The following is a 16172-nucleotide window of genomic DNA, read 5'->3' as shown; positions in this document are numbered from 1 at the left end:
CAGCCTGTGGGAACAAAATCACCAGAGAATTCATTTGATTTTCATGCATAAATGTTATAAACAAATTAGAAATCACCATAGCAAGTGTGCATCAACAACAACAAATACCAAACTATTTCCAAACAACTATAATTTGATGTTTATATCTGTGTTTTTCTTTTAATTAATTAAGCAATATAGAAATATGTAAATACACTGCATAGAAATATGTAAATACACTGTACAATGTGCAATTAAGATGTGCGCTTTGTGCAAAAGCAGGTGTGCACTGGATTTTTGCAGGTGAATTAAACTATAAATATAAAACTGTGAAGGGGAAAAATATGCAAAATAGCAAATGTTTGACTTAATTTATGTTTCCCTGATTTTGAGTGTCCAGAGTGAACCGAGCTGGACTTTTATATTATTGAAACGTGAAAAATAGTCCGAATAAATAATGAGTACATGCACTAAGCAATGATCTAAATAATGTAAGCGTTTTTATTTTTAACTTAAAGCAAAACACCAGAGGTGAACATAAAGCCAGGTTTAAAATTCTTGTTTCTTTTTTTTTTTTTTTTTTACATATTAGAGTCAAAAGCTTTTAAAGAGGGGAATTTGGACATTTTTATCACTCCATAAATCAGAAAATACTGTCACCAGCCAGGGGAAAAAAATCACTATTTTTAAGGAATAAAATGTTGTATAAAATCAGGCAAATATTATATAAACAACCCCCTCAGCAAAAACCTTCAGAATATAAAGTAAAGTTTGGTGTATGTAAGTGCTGCTGAAATAAAGAGTTCTGACTGCAGAAGAAAAACTCATTTTTCACCCAAAAATGAAAATGATCTTCTTTTGTGTTGAGCAAAAGAAAGAAACTCATACACTCAAAAAACTCAACTAGCCACTTGCTTGATTTGCTAAATAAAAATATGTCTGATTAATAAGAATATAACGAGTTTACTTGTGTTAAATGATTCATTCTTGTTAGTTGGAACTAAATTAAGAAATAATTGAATGAAATAGATCTGCACTTGTTGATTCAATGAGATTGAGGCGCTTCATATCAACAATTCTCTCTGGTGAGTCACACTGCGCATGCTCAGTACTGTGGCGGGAAGTTCGGGGACACGCGGCCGGGCTCAAATGTACTGTGGAGAAGGCTGAAATTCCTGACGTTTTGTGAGCGGTCTAACGTTAATCGTTCTGCATCCTTGATATTGAGGGTAAGTACCTGATATATGTACCTATTTGTAATTATTACTGTGGGATAAAACTAAGTTATTAGACACTGTTGCGATGTTTCTAAGCAGGCCTATTTTCCCAGACTTGAAGCACATGTGTTGGTTCAATTCTGTGTCTTTGTCGATACGAGTTTCACCTTAACGTTAAAGGGGAATATCATGGCAAGTCTAGCAATTTTTTCGCTGATTTTCAGCAAATATAACTCTACCCCAACAATGGGAGGGTAAAACAGGAGATAAATTGAATGCAGACGTCAGAGTCGAAAACATCATACACCCGTTTTTTCCCCGTTTTTTTTTTTCTGTTTGTAAGTTAATGTAACGTTAGCTAACGTTAACGTTAGCGTAATGTGCCATTTTTATGTTGGCCTGGCCTTCATGTATGTATATCAGCAAAATATTAATTTAAACGTTCTGTATCTAGCCATTTCTGTCTTTTCAAACATGTTACTTAATGCTACCCAGCTTATTGATTACAGTGTGCAAAAATTGTCAAGTAAAATCTATGATGCAGTCGACCATATTTGAAGTGTCCTAATAAATGGCAGTTAAAGTTATGATTGAATAGGTATACATGTTTTATTTATGGAATATACTTATTAATATAAGTAAAACTTTATATTTAGTAACAGCAGCCAGTAGTGGTATTTTCTTTGGCCCATTTTTTGTAGTCAGTCTTATACACTTTTTTTCTTTACTTTTTTTACAGCGAAAATTATTCTTTTCTTCATACAAAAGATGAAATACATCACAATATAAAGCTGTCCCCATGCTCTTCTGGTGTGAACCTCACCTTAATTACATGTAAGTAGTTTTTCTTAACACTCACATATAATGTATAACTAACTATCCTTGATTACTGACCTTTCCTTTTCTTTCTCTTTCAGTGACGTTTATTTGGCAGTGCAGGCAGTGTGTTACAAAGGAGAGTTGTAGGTACAAATTGCTTAAGCATTATAAACTACACCATTGTTTTGGAAACGACAATCATTATGTTTGTGTATATTTAAATTGTGTATATTTAATAGTCATTCTCAATGCATTTTCTTCCCAAAGAGTACTCTTAAGCTGTGCCGCCACTGAAGTTTGAGTTAATCTTGTCCCCACCCCACAGAATGACACTATACATACCCGAAGAGCCTGTGTCATCAAGTCTCTGTGCACCTACTTGAATGAAGACCCTGAAAAACTAGTGAAGGCATATTTGGTGAGTTGATAAGAAAATACAGTTTTAAAAGCCCATTGAATTTGTACTTGGGCCGTGTTTTCCCCTATTTGCTACAACAAACATGTGACTTGAGAGAACACTTAACTTTGTCAAATAACTGAGCTGGACAAATTGTTTATTTATAGGAAACTGATGGTACACAGTTCATATGTGAATTGGTTGATGCACGAAAACAAATATTTTTTTATTCAAATCGGTTGAGCTCTCAAGGGGCCTAATTTGCATTTAAAAAAAATGGCATCAGAAACTGTACATGTATGCTTTTGTTTTATTGCAGTGCATTATATTCCAAAGTGGTTCTAATGTTTTAGCCACCTAATTTATTTTAAATATGGTGGCCAAATAAATTATTACAATCTTATAATATAATGCACCACATTATACTCCAGCACCCACTGTGACCTCAATAATAAACAGTAGAATTATCACCTTTCTGACAGTTTCATCTTAAAAACTGAATAATTATAACCTTGTAAATGTAGGATTCACAGCAGAGCTCCTGTATTGGATTGAAGTTTACTTTACAGGTTTACCTAATAAAGTGGCCAGTGAGTGTTTAAGTGTGCATTTCTTGTAATAAATATTTGAGCTAATTTTTGCTTGTGCTCTTATCCCACAGGATTCAGAATTTGAGTCACAAAGTACCATGGAGCAAACTGTGATAGGAGTGTATGTCATACTGAAGGAGGGAGCGCTGCCTAACGATGACCCAGCAGACATTGGTGTCCTTGAAGGTGTGGAAGTGCTCAGTGACTTGAATAGTCAGGCTTGTGCTCTGTTATTTGGACTGATATACTGTTTGAACCTGAGTTACCCACCAGAGCTCAAATGCACTTTTGAAGTCTTGCAGAAGATCTTTCTAAATCTAAATGGACAGATGTTATCATCCAAGGCACAGTTCCTCAAAAACAAGCTTTTGGAGTAAGTGAGCTTGAAAAAGATGGACTGAGACTACAACAGTGTTTTAACAAAGGGACAACTGACTGGAGCAGTTGTTACACACTTGCTATAAATTCATGTTTGTTCAAATTTTACTTTTATTTTTTTTTTGTGTGTGTGTCAAGGCCAAGGTTTACACTTACAAATTCCCAAAATGGGTATTATTAAAATGGCTTAATTTTTAAGATGTGAAGGAACATAAGCTACACTGGTAATTTAGAATTATCAAAATAATTTTCATGTGATTTCATCACAGCAAGCTGCTGTAAGGTTTTTATTTTTTTAAGGTATGTATTTATTTATTTTTATGTTTTATATATACACCAGTATTTCATCAGACAATCTTTTTTTATTATTATTTTACAGCTCAAATTGTTACTCACAATTGTTTGTTAAATTCATGTTTATTTTCAAATGTAACATTTTTCTGTATCAGGCCGTGGTCTACCTTACAAATTCCCAAAAAGGAAAGTGTTAAAATTGCTTAATTTTTAGAAGTGTTAAGAAAAAAGGGGCGTTAAAGTCCTGCAAGCGTTGCTTGGGGATCAGTTTTCTCAAGAGCCAAGATTTTGTTAGCTAAATGTTTCTTATATATCATGTTACAAACACTCAGATGAATGGGATACTTAAAGTGAAGAAAGCAGTTCAGACTTAACTGGTGCATGTTAAAGCCCAATTAAAAAAAAATTTTTTTTAAATTGTTTGCATGTTTTCTGTGTTTTTTTTTGTACACTCGAAGTAATCTCACTAAATTAACTAAGAATGAACATGTAACTCAAAAAAGATTAAAATGAGTTTAATGGAAATGTTAATATCATGTTTAACCAACACATCTATTTTGTGTTCAAATAATATGATAAAGGTTGGTTGACTTAACTTGGTTTGTTTAGATGGAATATAGGTGGCATGATAAAATCATGTTCATCCAATGAATTTTTTTTTTGAGTGTACAGGTCTGGAACAACATGAGGATGAGTAAATGATGATAATATTTTTTATTCTTAGGTGAACTATCCCTTTAAAAATATGTGTAATAAAGTGCTCTAAAAGATCCACTTAAAAGTGTATTTTGGATGTTTTCTTTCCACTAATCTGAAAAAACACTTAATGAAACACACACACACACACACACACAAAATCCCCAATTATAGAGCATCAAAGTGCTCTTATAGCCCCTAATCGCTTCTCTGTGATACTGAAGAGAATCGATTCATTTCAAACCGGTTTGACTGACGGAACGAATGTGAATGGAGGCTCGTTTGCATTTGTGGGTGTGCGCGCGCAATCTCATGTATGACTATGGGAGGGGTTTACAGGTGTTAATGGCGCGTCATGAGGGAGTCTGGAGCACTAAAGACCCCGGAGAGGGACAGATAGAGGGTGGTCTGGTTATTTGGTGTTTGTGATGGTGACACTGCGGATGTTTTGATGGTGTTGCAGTGCATCAGTGTTGAGCAGACCAGTCACATCACACGCGCGCGCTCTGGATGTTTTGCAGTTTGCCAGCGCGAGCGGAATGATGAATCAACTGTTCAGGTGAGAGAATGATTCATTCATAAATGATTCACAATCGGAGCGTTTGTCTTCTTTCTCCTCAGGCCTCACACATTTGCTCTTCTCCTCTACAGGCTCTTGCTGTCTGCCGTGGTGGTGTGTCAGGCTGTTTCTACTGAAGCAGGTAAAAGTTGAATCTTTAACGCAGGATGTTGTGGCCGGTTGTTTCATAGCTACTTTCTAACATGGATAGCGCGTTTTCTCTTAGGTTGTGAGGGCTCAGAATGTGGGAAAGCTGGCGTTTCTGGAAAGCCAAAGCAACAGGCGGAATTCTTGAATAAGTTCAATGAAATGAACACGCAAACGCCGCAACGTCAACACCGCAACGCAGAGGCCGCGTTACCGTTCATAGGACTGACTGGAGGTGAGCGATGAATGCATGCATGGATTAATAAACAAATAGACAGATATAGATGTGGTCAATGTATGTGTCGTGTATTTATGATGTGTAAACAAGTTTATAGTATGGTTGGAAAGTCACAGGGTCAGAAAAAGTTTGGAAACATTACTATTTTTAAGTCTCTTTTGCTCATCAAGCCTGCATTTATGTTATCAATAATACAGAAAAGGCATTAATATTGTGAAATATTATTACTATTTAAAATAATGGCTTTGTATTTTAATATGCATTAAACTATAATTGATTTTTGTGATCAAAGCTGAATTTTCTGCATCATGATGATTTATTATCAATGCTGGAAACAGTTGTGCTGCTTAATATTTTTTTGGAACCTGTGATACTTTTTTCAGGATTCATTGATGAATAAAACCGCATTTATTCAAAATCTTTTCTAACAATATAAATATAAACAATATAAAAATCACTTTTTATCAATCCTACACATCCTTGCTGAATAAAAATAAGATCTTTGGAAAGCCATGATAACTTCTAGAAATTCCTAAGTGCAGTTCAGTCACGTTTCTGGACACAGGAAGATTATTGGAGTTTGTGATGCTGGCTCTTTCCTTGTAGTGGTTTGTGAACAGCTGTTTACTAGCAATTCCTGAGTGAAAATTGTTTCTACATCAGTTTTTATCTTCATTTAAGACATGGACAAAGGAAACTACTTGACTTTAATTGCACACCATTGTAAACAACACTTACAAACATGAACCAGAGTAAACGATGTGCCTGAAGTAGAAAACTGTGTGTTCTGAGCATTTAAGCTGGAGTTGAGTGGATTTCTCCATTTATTAATGGGAATTCCAGTGTTGTCAAGCGTAGCGGCCTGCACAGTGTCTGGGTGGTTCGTGTTGTGTTGGGAAACAGATGTTGGTAGCAGCTGTTGAGATTACACGTCATAAATTTTTGGGGCTGCTGTTTTGCGTTTGCTTCCTTGTTTTTAACATCTTCATTTTGCTGTTTCTCATCTCAGTTGCTAAACAAAGTCGTACCTGTTGCAAGAATGGTGGAACGTGCATTTTGGGAAGCTTCTGCGCCTGTCCGAAGTACTTCACCGGTCGGAGCTGCGAATACGACGAACGCCTCAGGTAACGTCGAGATTGAGCTGTACAGCACTGTTGTGGTCGCACGGGGTTTTTAAATGTGTGTGTTTTTACTTTCACAGCGATTGTGGTGTTATTCCACATGGAGAATGGGTTCAGAAAGGATGCTCGTACTGCAGATGTGGATATGGAGTTCTGCACTGCTTCCCGCACGTTTTCAGCAAAGACTGTGGTGAGTTTATAGATGCGTGTTTGTTGTAAAGGCTACGAGTCTCGTTATATTACAGTAAGGCCAGACACACACTTAAAGGGAAAGTTCACCCAAAAATGAAAATTCTGACATTATTTATTCTACATTAAGTTTCATTATTCTGTTCAACACAAAAGAAAATATTTCAATGAATGTTGGTAATCAACTGTTTGGTTGCCAACATTCTTCAAAATGTGTTTCTTTGTGTTTTTAAACTCATACAGGTTTGGAACGACATGAGGACGAATAATTGATGATTTTTGGATGAACTATCTCTTTAATGTCCTTTAGGTTGCTGTAACTAATTCAGTTAGAGATAAGCAACAATAGGCCTCAGACAGAAGTTCTCACCTCCAACGATTCCCTAATAGGGCTGTGAATCACTGACTAGCGCTTGATTCAAACGGACAGCAAATGATTATTCATGGCGTCTGTTTCTTGTTTGAGTGGCTGTTTCTTCAAATAACATTCCTGTATATCACTTCATGTACATTTTTTTATTTTTATTTTTTCTCAGACGACTCTCAGGAAGTTCGGTGGTACCGTTCAAGCGCCCTCAGAACGTTGTCATCTTCAGTCATCATGTTTGTTGCCTTAATTTTACCCTTTCTTCTGTAAATTAGATTTCTTAACTGGGTTTTGTTCGTGGCATTGAAATATAACACAGCAGAGACGGACTACAAACAAAAAGACGTTTGTTTTAAGTTGTCTTTCTGGGCAGCATTTATTGTCGGCACTGAAATGCATTTTGCTTCCAGTGGAAGTGTAACTAGCTGTGTTAAAAGCAACTGTTTAGTGAAGGAACGTGTGTATATAGGATTTATATTGAAAATATATTGTGTTTGTGTCAGTGCGCAGCCAAACCAAATGGATTCTGTCTTTTTCTATGTCTCTGTATGAATTTATTGTACCAGAGAGTGCACTGGCTGAAAGTAAAGCTTTTTTTATAATCAGTATCTGCAAATACACCCGTGTTTTCCTTTCAGAATATACATGTCATCTTAACAATGAGCCGCAGTTCTTGATTTAAAGTCGAGTTCTCGCCGCTCAAATGGTCTCGTCCTCATTTGTGCTCAACTTTCGTTTGCTGTGCTTGTCATTGGAGAGAGAGTCAGATAATGCTCAGATAGCCTGTGATTGTTGACCTTTCGGCTATTTTCTCTTATCTTATATAAACAAGTCGTCCGGCCAATCAATCTCAGTGGCTGGAATGACTATCTTGACCTTCTTGAGTTGGCCGGTGATGCACTGTAACACTCTGTATGATTGAGCGAATGAATTTGTCTCATCCAATTAAAACTTGCATCAATAACTGAGATGGCTGACTGTTTACTGACTTCAATTAAGCAATTTATCATGGGCGCTGAAAATTAGATTGGATCCCAACAAACTGAGGCTATGAATTACCATGACTTTCAGAAGCAAAAAATGTTCTATAAAGTGTCAACTTTTTGGGGGGAAGAAAATAAAAGGTCATTGTAATGTTTTTTCCCTATTCTGGTAATATTTATCCAAGCTCATTTTTCAACTTCTAGTACATTTTCTAAAGCCCACAATTGCCTACATTCTTCTGGCTAAATGTAGAAAATCACTTGGTGTCTGTCTCTCTTCCTGTTGGGCTGAATAAACACAGAGACTCTGGCCTGTTTTACACTACAATGCTTGAATCTCTTTGGTATTAATAGCTGGGTGGGGTTGGGGAGACCCTCCTAAGCCCTGCATCTTCTCCATTGTCAAGCGTGATAACGGCCTCATTCTGCATGAAGAATGTACTCTTACATGCAAAAGGCCTCGCATGAGTTCAATAGTTAGTCAAAGAGATGCTTATAGGGGTGTATTATGTGATAAGTGACCAGGATATGGCCCAGCCTGCTATTCGGGATTTAGGATTAGAAAGTTTACTTCAGGCAAACTCATTTTGACATTTATTTTTGTGTAAGGAGAAAGTCACAAATTGTATTTTCATTATTCTTTTTCTGTGCTTTCTCAATATTCCCAGTGGTGAGTCTCATTATTGAAATGCAATAATTTTTAATTCTTATTTACAAAAGCAGATACAACATATATGGCTATAAAATTATATATTATGTTTAAAGTACTGTCGATTTTTAAAATGTTTTTGAAAGAAGTCTCTTATGCTCATCAAGGCTGCATCTATTTGATCAAAAATACAGTAAAAACAGTAATTTTGTGAAAAAATATTATAATTTAAATGACTATTTTCTATTGTAATGTATATTTCAAAATAAAATGTATTCCTGTGATCAAAGCTGAATTTCCAGCATCATTACTCCAGTCTTCAGTGTCACATGATCCTTCAGAAATCATTCTAATATGATGATTTGATGCTCGAGAAACATTTATGATTATTATCATCAGTGTTGAAAACAGTTGTGCTCTTCTGATTTTTGTGGAAATGTGATCATCTTTTGTGAGGATTTTTGATGAATAGAAAGTTCAGAAGCATTTATCAACAGCTTTTATTTGAAACAGAAATTTTTCATAATGATAAATGTATTTACTCACTTTTGATCAATTTAATGAGTTCTTGATGAATAAAAGTATTCATTTCTTTAAAAAAAATCATACTGACCCCAAACCATATATATATATATATATATATATATTTTTTTTTTTTTTTAAAGCATGGTATTATAAGAAATTTGATCCCTATTGATGAAAAAATACAACCCAAAAAAAAATGTTGTCACTAAAAATAATGTAAACTACTGGGACAATAGTTTTTTCTTGTGGTTTTGTGGTCTGTGTTTCTCATTGGTCAATAGTCGCCAACGTCAGAGTACGTTTCTGCAAAAGTTAACGTTTTCTCAACTTGCGCCACTGTCACAAACCCTCAGGTTTTTCCTCAACGTCCTTGCGACGCACCCTTCCCACTGAACTCACTGATTCTCAGGCGCCCCGAGGCCTCAAACTCTAAAGTGGCATTAGACATTCTTTAAGTTTCATTGATCCCCTTAAAATAAGCTGCTCTATCTTCTAACCTCCAGAGATTAATCCAGTAGCGACAAAGCTCGGCACATAGAGAGACTTTTGACCGTGTTTCAATTCTTTGAGCTTCAGGAAGTCCCACATTTTCCATGACATTCAGACACTCCGGAAAGGGGATTAATGGGAGCGTTTAGAAAGTGACTCCTAAGAGAAACTCACTCTGGACTATAACAAACCTTTGTCCTGCTGGGAGACTAGTCTTCCCTTCCTCTAACGTCCCGCTGGTTCAAATGCGATTGCTTGGACGATAGCGTTTCATATGCACAAGTTGCTCGGTTCCTTTGATGGAGGCCTAGCATGTGGGTTTAATTGGGCTGAAGGCTCTCCGCAGGAATCTCCTCGCTGAAAAGCCTGGAGGTTTGGGATTACATGCAGGAAATCTGTCTGGGATTGTTGGCTGGTTGAATGGGGGATGCTTCTGTAGCAATTGCAGGTAAACTTTTAAGTGATTGCATCACTTACGGAAAAAGGAAAAAAAACAAGGGTTGGTTTCAATCCAGTTCCTGCAAGAGAGTTTATCTTCATCTTTTCAGAAGTTTTATCCATTTGATGAGATACAGGAAGCCCAGACACTTCAAACACACACACTTCCTCTCTCAGCTGGTGTTCTTTTTCTTTTCAAAGTGTTTGATTCAACTTTAATGCTCATATAGGTTTCATTGTCTTAGATATGCATGGACCAGCTCAATCCAGGCCGGGAGTCATATACTATTGATAAAAAGATGGCATTATTAATGCATGGCACCGAACCCGCATATTTGACTGCGGAACGTTTCATATGAAAAACCAAACGTGCAAGCACGCACCAATCAAAATCAACATTTTCTTTTCCAATTTCACGTAGCCCTAAGGTTTGCTCGATCTCCCTCTGAAAGTATTAGACAGAAGTTTATTGAACTTAGAATGAAACTTAGTTAAAGCTTACAGCTCAAGGAAAAGCTCATGAGACGAACACAGATCTCTCAAAATATGAAAAAAGCCTGTTCTTCTCGATCTATAAGGTGATGCTAAGAATCAAGATGTTCTGTTTATCTTCATTCTTTCTCTAAGGCAGCCATGGGGTTAAATGGAGGGCAAAGAAAGACTTTCTGACTATTTCTGAAACATAAGTTTGGAAGTTGGTAAATGAAACATAACTAAGCTGTTCATCTCATGTGCATCATCTCTTAATAACTGTACTGTAAATCTCAGTCATATGATCTCAACGTGTATGTGATTGGAGGCATCATCTCATGTGCATCGTTTTAAACAGGTGTCAAAACTATATGTATTTCTTCAGGTGAATGCTTTTTGGTGTAAGTGTGTAAAATATTTTACAATTTTATTGGAGTCTATATTGAGAACAGCAGGACTACACTGAATCTCAGTGCTAAACCAGCTCATTTCTGAACACGCTGATCTTTAACTCCATGAATAATGACTTTAATCTTGAATAAGGTTTTACAAATTTTCATAGCAAGACATAAATTCTTTTTCAGGTGTGAATTTTATATTGTGCAAATTCATCACTACAGTTTGTTGCTCTAAAAAGCTGTCGGTATTATAATCGTAATCATGCAAATGATGCACTGAAACCACATAAAAAAAATCTAGGATTATTTATAATTAAACTTGGAAATAAACAATGTTTTCTTCAAATAAATAAAAGAGCTGACAAGGAAATATTAGATGTGTACTATTTCTGTAAGTTTGTTAAAATGTAAGTTTTTAATCAAATGTAAGTAAGTGAAGTGCCAATAATCATGTGACTAAGAGAGTCCATTGAAGCTTGAGATGTTTTTAGGCCCTGTTTCCACCTGGTATTAAGATGTTTTGGTCGATCGGATCACAAGTGGACGACTCTAAATACGGGTGTAAACGGGATCTAAAACATTTTGAGCTCATCCACTTTCTGCCACTTCCAGAGGGAGTGGAAAACACATTAGACTGGATTGCTTTCGTAGTGTAAACGCTCATGTGGTCGACTGTGTTCAAACAGCCACTAAAGGCCGTCTACTGACCGAATGAGTGAACATTATGGGAAGAGCGCTAGTCAGACGGGATTTAAACTTTATCGGCTGAAGACTCGAATTTGGTTTGAAGAAGAAAATCGTACCAAACTCAATGTTCTCTCACCATTCCTGATTTCTAACACACACTCACAGCGTTCGGCTGATCTCGCGGCTCAGAGCAGAAACTAAAGCTGATGTTTTCTGTCGTTCATATGTAAATTGCGTGAGCTTATTTTGCCCATTAGATCGAAAGATCTGAAAAAGCCCATACATTTACCCTCCCCTCGAAGAAATCAGGACAGAAGTGGTTGAAAGTGAACTGATTAAACGAGAATGTGTTTCCCTCGTCTACTAGTGATCCGGTCGACCAAAACGCGTCTTAATACCAGGGCCTGGAAACGTCTCAGATCAGGCTTAAGAACAGTTTATTCTCAGAGACACACTCCATATACTGAGACAATCTCACATGCATGTTCATTTTTCAGTTAAACGATTCACTTAAATTGTGATGCTGACGATATAAGTTGCATTGAAAATAGACATAGAGGGGTCTCAGAGTTTTGGACCACACTGTGTGTTTGTTATCCAGAGATATAGTGCTTGTCACCGAGCTGTTTCTCAGGTCGTCCCAGTGGAAAGCTTGTGTGACAGTGGCAAATGTCTCTGGTCTGTGGCAGTAAACAGAGGTATATAGGGTAAACAGAGCGAGGGCCGTCAGGGGCCAGGACTCGGGTCGGGGGACCGCAGTAATAGGGAGGGAGTAGTGAGTTAGCAGCAAAGTGCTGTCTGACTTACACTCACACAACAGACAACCCTATACATCACAGAGACGGAGGACATATTTACCCTGACCCGCAAAGGGAAGGAGGCGGAGACACTGGCATTACTTACAGAGACACTGTTCTTCTGCAACGCTGCGAAGGTACACCAGAAAAAAGGAATTGCCTTGTCTTATTTTATCATCTCTCTCTCTCCTCGGTCACCCTTTGTACTGTCATCATCTCTTATCCTTTGTTCTTGCTTCTATTTCTTTTTCGTCTGTCCCCTATCTCAACATTTCCTGTGGCTATGTTTAAACTCATCTGCGCTCTGTCGTTTCTTCTTCTTCTCATTCGGAGATTTCTCTTCTTATCTGAAGGTGGTATGTAAAGAAGGCAGGGCTGGCCGATAGTCTACAGCAGTGGCGGGTCACGACCCAAAAACGGATGGGTCACGGACCGGGGCGGAAAAATAATCATGCATTGGATAGGAAAAAATACATATTTTAACAAATGTTCATAAAAGAAAATATAACTTTAAATATGGTTTCATTCACATTAATATGCAATAACTATGTGTTGAACGCATGTAACCATTTAAAGCACTCAATTTGATTTTAAAATATATTAGTCATTTATAATCTTTATATTATATCATAATATATATTTGATACTTGATATATAGATTATATTATAATTATATTAAAAATAATGTATGAAAGCATTGAAATTTAAGGTTCATTTAAAAATGCTCAATGATATATTAAAATTAATTATTGATATTATAATTGTATATTATATCATGATATATTATTTATATAATATATCTGTATATTATATCAAATATATATATTATTCATTATGGTATTAAAAATATTTATTCGTAGTTTTCAAATATTCATAATTCAATTTTTTTTAAAGTAATATTACTTTTGAACATGAAGCCAAAAGAAAATTATAACATTAAACGTTTATTTGTAATAATAAACATGTGCCAAAATGTATGCATTAAGCCATCAAAATTCAAGATAAAAATGCTCAATACTTTCATAATGAAAATTGATATTAAAATATATGATCCATATAATGTAATGTTAATAACATTATGTTATATTATATTATTCATATTGCATAAATGCATTTTCATTATTTTCAAATACTCAAAACATATTTTCAATGTTTGTTTTAAGGATGCTTTTGATACTTTGTACATTAAACCAAAATATTACTATTTAGAATAAGTTATGACATTAAATATGGGTTAGTAAATATGCAATATAAACACAGTTTGTGGAAAAATGTGTACATTTGACAAAAAAATGCTAAAAAAAGTTTATAATAAAATTGTATATTAAAATATATTATCGGTACACTACATTAAGGTTTCATTAGTTAACTACTTTATTTATCATGAGCTAAGAATGAACCTTCTAAAGCATTTATTAATCTTAGTTAATGTTAATTTCAATGTTTACAGTATTAAAATCAAAAGTTCTATTTGTTAGCATTAGTTAATGCACGTGAACTAACATGAACAAACAATAAACAGATGGATTTATTAACTAACATTAACAAAGATTAATAAACACTTTAATAAATGTATTGCTGATTGTTTGTTAATAACTAATGTTAACATTTAAACCTGCAAGTGTTCCCATATTATCCACATTGTAATGTTTAGCCTATATTATAATATATGAATCACATTAAAATGTTCATGCATTTCATTTTTTTTTTTTTCATAATATTTTTTAACAGACATTTTTCTTTACTTTTGCACATGAAACTATTTTAGTTCTCGGTGTTGTCCGTGACTAGATGTCCAGTGTAAAATCAAAAGCACAAGCACTGGTCACAGAAGCTCTGATCTACAGGCCATCTGTGTTCCACACTGTTGCTCAAACCCCGGCGAGAGGACGTACATATGGGCCGCGGGATCAAAATTCTGCTCAGAAAACCCAGCGAGAATGTCACGGTTTAGTTCTCCTCCAACCCAGTTAATTGCTTAAAGGCAGACTCGTGGAATGAAATATGTCTATACGCGGGTGCCAATAACCCCTCCTGACGACAGACGCTCTCGCATAAGAATCAAACCCTCCTCATTACGCGAAGGGCAATTGGAGCTGAATTAATTGACAGGTGGTGCTGCCGTAATGAGCCATAAATTAAACACACCATGATCCAATGCATTCACATTCAGTACCAAAGATGTGACATTTTTGCACAAAACGACTTGACTGATAGCCCTTCAAAAAAGGGAACTGAATACCAACTGGATCTGGACGTTTCCTGATGAAAATGAGTTGAGTTTTCAGTGTGTTGGTGTTCTTGGTGGTGGCTAGGAGGTTGCGAGGACCTTGCTTTGCTTTTAAAGGTGTTTTTATTCACGATGCTATGCAGTTACAGGGAGTTCTGGGCGTATGCTGCACTTTGGGTTTGTTAACATAACTAACACTCAGACTGAGTCATATTTAATTAGTGATGCTTGACTTAGATGAAAACATCTCTAATAAATCTCATGTTACAATTAAAGGCTAGTTTTAGGTTTTTAAGGTGCCGTCGCTTAAGATCAAGTCAGGCTTTGCATGAAAACACAAGCCAAACACGAGTGTATAAATTCACAGGGGCGTGAGAGATGGAAAGCCAGTGCGAGTGGGAGTGAGACAGACAGAGAGAGAGGAGGAGTGATTGAGAATGGGGGTTTGGTGGAGGGTTGAGACCAGAGGCCTGGGATAATTACTCCAGGAGATCCTGCGATCCATCATTCCCTCCATCTCTGGGATTACACTCCGTCTAAGCTCACAACACCTTGTTTCCCTCCAGGGTGGAGTTGTATTTACATGGAAGAGCTTTAGACGCTGTGGATTATGGGCTTCTTAATTAAGTGCAATGTTAAGTCATGAATCACTGCAGTGATGCAACAGAGCCGGGCAATATACTGAGGGCTCAGGGGAATCTTTAACTCAAGAGAGTTTGTTTGTTTGTTTTTTAAATTATTGTTTTAAAGTATATATGTCATATGTGAAATTAAACATCATGAAACTCTAGACGGCGCAGGCTGATAGGTCCTTAACTCAATCTGCTTGTAATCACATCATTCTCCATAGGGCACAGCTGATTGGTTCCTGCTGTATCAGTAGCCAATGAGCTTGCTGTTAAACCTTCAAATACTGGTCAGCATTTGCAATAGCCGTCATTTCACCGTCTAGGTTAACTATAGACCCGATGTAGTCCGGCTATGAGTAACACACTTCTAGACAAAATAACCTTGAATTTGGTTACATTTCAAAAATAACTTGCGAAATGTACGATATTCCATCATGTAAGCAAAGTAAACAGTGATTACAAGGTCACACTCATTTCATTTCTTTGTTATCTAATTGATGACTAGTCTATTCTTGGGCTCTGGTTTAGACGTCTATAAAATTTTCACTGACAGCCCAGATTTCGCCTTATATTAGCCTAGACGTCTGGGCTGTGTTTGGATGGCATCTTTAAAATGCAAAATTGCATGCTGGGAGTTGCAGCACGCTTTCAGAAACCCTCCACCTTCCCCAGCTCCACCTGTGTAGATCTGCTATGGTTAATTCATGTATGCTATGTTGTACAGCAGCAGCAGCAGCATCATGTCTTACTTGCTCACAGCAGCGCGTCGTGTTCGTATTAGCAGTAGCAAGTCCCGTATTTGCTCTGCAGCAGCAATAATCAACAGCAGGAGCGTAGCAGATCTATTCTGCCAAGACCAAACATATCAACACTGTCATATCCATT

General features: G+C 36.4%; 1 protein-coding gene and 1 long non-coding RNA gene across 2 annotated transcripts; both read left to right on the top strand.

Annotated features, from left to right (window-relative positions):
* Positions 1-1098: 1098 nt before the first annotated feature.
* LOC308683529 lies at positions 1099-4096 on the top strand. Its single transcript, XR_014029254.1, has 5 exons — positions 1099-1208; positions 1936-2030; positions 2114-2162; positions 2283-2433; positions 3074-4096. It is a non-coding gene; the product is annotated as an uncharacterized lncRNA (long non-coding RNA).
* A 491-nt stretch (positions 4097-4587) lies between these two features.
* Positions 4588-7597, top strand: tdgf1 (teratocarcinoma-derived growth factor 1). The gene is made up of 6 exons (XM_081354005.1): positions 4588-4929; positions 5022-5071; positions 5156-5311; positions 6324-6438; positions 6516-6625; positions 7161-7597. The coding sequence occupies exons 1-6, from the start codon at positions 4910-4912 to the stop codon at positions 7259-7261; spliced, it is 552 nt and encodes a 183-aa protein (XP_081210131.1). The 5' UTR covers positions 4588-4909; the 3' UTR covers positions 7262-7597.
* The last annotated feature ends 8575 nt before the right edge of the window (positions 7598-16172 follow it).

This window comes from Scardinius erythrophthalmus (genome assembly GCF_964197995.2).
Source record: "Scardinius erythrophthalmus genome assembly, chromosome: 23".
Lineage (NCBI taxonomy): Eukaryota > Metazoa > Chordata > Actinopteri > Cypriniformes > Leuciscidae > Scardinius > Scardinius erythrophthalmus.
This window is presented reverse-complemented; position numbering and strand designations above follow the sequence as displayed.

Excerpts from the sequence above, each read along its gene's own strand:
- tdgf1 (XM_081354005.1), top strand. The coding sequence starts at position 4,910 with ATGATGAATCAACTGTTCAG. Across the intron at positions 5,312-6,323 it reads GTTCATAGGACTGACTGGAG|TTGCTAAACAAAGTCGTACC; the intron begins GTGAGCGATGAA and ends TTCTCATCTCAG. Across the intron at positions 6,626-7,160 it reads CGTTTTCAGCAAAGACTGTG|ACGACTCTCAGGAAGTTCGG; the intron begins GTGAGTTTATAG and ends ATTTTTTCTCAG.